The 3,736-nt window shown below is 48.7% G+C and overlaps 1 protein-coding gene across 1 annotated transcript; it reads right to left on the bottom strand.

Moving 5' to 3' along the window:
- Positions 1-598: 598 nt before the first annotated feature.
- LOC144167080 (uncharacterized) lies at positions 599-1,909 on the bottom strand. Its single transcript, XM_077696469.1, has 2 exons — positions 1,556-1,909; positions 599-711 (listed from the first exon to the last, which is right to left on the bottom strand). Exons 1-2 carry the CDS (start codon positions 1,811-1,813, stop codon positions 637-639), a joined length of 333 nt encoding a protein of 110 aa, XP_077552595.1. The 5' UTR covers positions 1,814-1,909; the 3' UTR covers positions 599-636.
- Positions 1,910-3,736: the final 1,827 nt, after the last annotated feature.

The following is a 3,736-nucleotide window of genomic DNA, read 5'->3' as shown; positions in this document are numbered from 1 at the left end:
AGACGACGCGAAAGCGCCATCCACACTAGGAGCGGTTCGTCCCGCCGCCGCCAGGGGCCGACTGTGTTCGCGCTCGGGCTAGTGCGCTGCTACTACTTCGGCCGTACACGCAGCGCCACCTGGCAGCCTCCGCGGCATTTTTTGCTTGTCCGGGTCTTAGCGAAGTCAGCCGCCGCCGGTAACGAAGTGTTGCGGGATGGCGCCTGTGCGGGCGAAAACACGCAAATCAGTGTACTGTTGCGCCTACAGATGCCATAACAGCTACGCCAACACTGCTGACAAGCTCCCGAAAACCAGTTTTTATTCCTTTCCGTGGAAGCCGTACGAAGAGGAGCGCAGGCTGCGCTGGATTAGGGCTGTGCGTCGGCTTCGGTGTTTCTGCCTGCAAAAATAAAAAAGAAAAGAAATGTGTTAATGTGGACTGAGGAGTTCTAACATGAGAAAGTTTGTTTGTTCAACAAACTTTCTTCTTCTTGTTAATATGACCTGTTTCATGCAATTTAGTTTATTCACGTGCATTTAAGACTCTATTTACTGCAAGTAAAAAGGACGGATTGAGCAAATGTTTAAGGTTGTGCACCCATACGTGAATCCTTACCGTATGGGCGCGGTGAAGCGAGTGCAGCTGCAAGTGCTTCAAACTCTGTCCTCCTCGTTTTGATGCGGTGGGCCATCGTGCTTGTGATGCGGTGCTTCCGCTCTTGGTGCCATCTGCGACAAAATGTGCCATTTTGTATAAAATGCACAACACGCTGTGAAGCACATAAAGGCTGCAGATATAACAAACCTGTCTACAGCAGCCTGGCCCAGGGTTAAAAGCGCGATCTCCGCTATCTGCTCCACGCTTTTTTTTCACAAACGTTTTGTAATACGTTTCCTCTCTCTGCTCCAGCATAGCGAGCAGGTTGCACCTGTTTATTGTCAGGGGTACCACGCTCGCCACCTGCATGGTTGCGTACGTTTCTCGCGCTTCCCCGAGCAGCGATCTGACAACCTCGATGCCGAGATTGAGACTTTCGTCTACAGCTTCTGTGGAAGCACCGGTTGGATCTGCATTTTCGTCGTGGCTGTCCTCGCACGCGATCATGTCCGCGAACGCACACCTCACGCCCGAGAATTGGGCATGTACCGTTTTCGGCCACAGGGGTTTGAGTACTGGGGCAGGCAAGGGGCGACCTGTATAAATAATTATCAAGTTGTATGATGCAATACAAAAAAGCACGCATGCTTCAATGTTGAATAATCTGAACAATTCAAGAAAGCGCTCCTCGTGCTTACTTGCAAAGAGTTCCTTTATCTGTTTCTTCGTGTCCAGGGTCGGTCGCGCAGAGGGTTTCCCCCAAGCACGCGGCAACTCCGTGCACGATTTCTCCTCGTGGCTGTTTATGAAAACGGCCACCGCCGCCGCGTGTTTACACCAACCGCGGCAGCCAGCCTTGCACGAACAGCGGCCTCGCACAATGCGCCTTGGGTTCGGCGACAACTACATAAACAAAACAAATCACCATGTACGTGAAATAAGCACATAAGGGTATCTCAAATACAATTCACTAACCTCCAGCCGCACGTCGTAGTCGCAAGTGCTCTTCATCTGCGGAATGCACCTGGCCACGATTTCAGACGGCGCCGTCTCGCTGAGGATTTCTTCTTTTACGCCGTACACGTGGTTGCTCGCGTAAAGCTTGATGCCGCGCCTGAAGCAACTTCCCTTGAAATACTTCTCAGGGCTCTGTATTTTACTAAAACCGCAATACAGCACGCACGATCCGCTTGGCGCCGTCATGCTGGCCTCGCGCGGACGCGGCCGAGCCATAGAGAAAGCCTTGCGGAGCTGCGTTGCACGGAACGGCGGACAAGCAAAAAATGCGGCGCGGCGCCGGAGGGGGCGCCACCGGTTCCAATTCAGTGGCGCCTCCAAACGAGCGCACGAGGCCTATACACAATCGATGATACCCTACGCTCACGCTCGCGCTACAAACGGCTAGCCTCCTGGTTATAAGTTTAGTCGGGAAATCGACTTCATGATGTCGATGGGCGGTGGACCCAAGGTGAAATCAAGCACCGGGACCATTGCGAAGTATCTAACCAAGCTGTACAGCCTTCCTTTGTAGCCGCATAACTGTATTTCTAGAGTGGATTTCAACTTTTAACATCTACGTATATAAACTGCACTCCGCTGTCGCTCCAATTCCTCCCCATAGCGCTGCGCTGGCGGCACGATTGCTGCCTAAATATTTTGATGTCTGCTGCTGCGGTGTTGTTAATTCACTGCAAAAGCTATAATGTTTGACAACTGTATTACCTTTGATGAAACTTCATAAAAATATTTAGGCGACGAAATTGAAAATTTGAAAACTTCCCTTTGCGGCAGACGTAATCAATTCGTCAATTTTGATGCAAGCCTAGGTTTATCCGCCGTGTAAAAGCACGCACCACGTCGAAATATAGAGTTACGCGTACAGTTAAACCTGTATGTAAAGAAGTTGATAAAAATTCAAAATTTTCGTTACATGCAGGTTTTCATTATATGCAAGTTTCGATTTAAGGCACCCGTAAATGAAGCCGAAACTAAATCAGAATACTTGACATCAGGGACAGTGAACTCTCCCTTCAAGAATTTATTTCAGAGTGAAAAAAATGCTCTATTTGCGGCTTCTGCTTTTCCACGAAGTTTTTCAGTACACGGCAGTCCAAAGAATCAAGGTCACTTATACCCCTGTATTCGCAAGCGTAACGTAACTATCAATTCTGCCTTTTGACACTCTTCGCTGCTTTAACCAGTTTCAAGGAGCAAACGTGTGCTGAAAGGGCGCCTTTTCGCGAACTTGATGCTATTTAATTGTGCACTCAAATTTTTTGAGAAGGTGCTAGCTGGGATGCTGTACCGAACGACAACGTTGATCCTACTTACCTGCGGAGACGGCACCTGAAATCGCGAGCTTGTCTTGAAAAGACAAATCTTTTTGTTTTCTAGTAGCAGAACTCATCACCAACGAACCTACACCTCAGAAATCAGTGGAGACGCGCGAATATACTCACCGACAGTTGGGCCTAGCACCTAAGCGACACCACACTCACATTGGAAACACACGGTAGTTTGCAGCGCGGGCAATGTTCGCTAAATTAGTGCATATCTCCAGCCAATTTTTCAGAAGAAGTGCAAAAAACGATGGCTCATCAGCGTAGCGAATTCGTTACATGAGGGTGTAACTGTTGCCATGCCTTCGTTATATAGAGGTCAGGTCGAAAACGCATCGTTTTCAATGAGGCTGGCAATGGGGATTTGAAAAACTTTGTTAAATCCAGGAATTCGTCACATGGAAGTTAGTTACATCCTGGTTCAAATGAAATTGAAATGACTCCTTTTTTCCCATTTTGTGCCTTGCAGACATTGTGCTAACTCAAAGCCCGAATTCTTTTCACAGGCAAGGGCAAGACGATTAGGAAGTATTCGAGTCCTTATAATCAGCCGAAGCGCAATGTTTAGCCTCCAATTATGCGAACTTCGTTTAAAACCTTGAGTTGCGTTTGTTGTTGAAAAGCTGCGTACCCATATTTTTCCCATCATCGTGTGCGGCGTAAGGACACGAAGCCCTCGAAAAATGGGGAGGGTGAGGGAAGAGGGGGGGGGGGGGGGGGGATCGAGCCTTTCAGCGCCCACTTTGTTGGCGCCTATGCCATCGAGCTAATTTGAAACGAATCATCCGATCTCAGTGTCTCCCTGTTACTGTTATGA

This window comes from Haemaphysalis longicornis, unplaced genomic scaffold (genome assembly GCF_048455015.1).
Source record: "Haemaphysalis longicornis isolate Haplotype H1 unplaced genomic scaffold, Haemaphysalis longicornis Haplotype H1 scaffold_2, whole genome shotgun sequence".
In the NCBI taxonomy this organism is placed as follows: domain Eukaryota; kingdom Metazoa; phylum Arthropoda; class Arachnida; order Ixodida; family Ixodidae; genus Haemaphysalis; species Haemaphysalis longicornis.
Note: the sequence above shows the minus strand (reverse complement) of the source record. Positions and strands in the feature narration are given on the sequence as shown.

What these genes read in the sequence shown, in the direction of transcription:
- LOC144167080 (XM_077696469.1), bottom strand. Translation starts at nt 1,813, where the DNA reads ATGGCTCGGCCGCGTCCGCGCGAGGCCAGCATGACGGCGCCAAGCGGA. An exon ending in ACTACGACGTGCGGCTGGAG is followed by an intron (nt 712 to 1,555) that starts GTTAGTGAATTG and finishes ATTTTGTCGCAG; the next exon opens with ATGGCACCAAGAGCGGAAGC.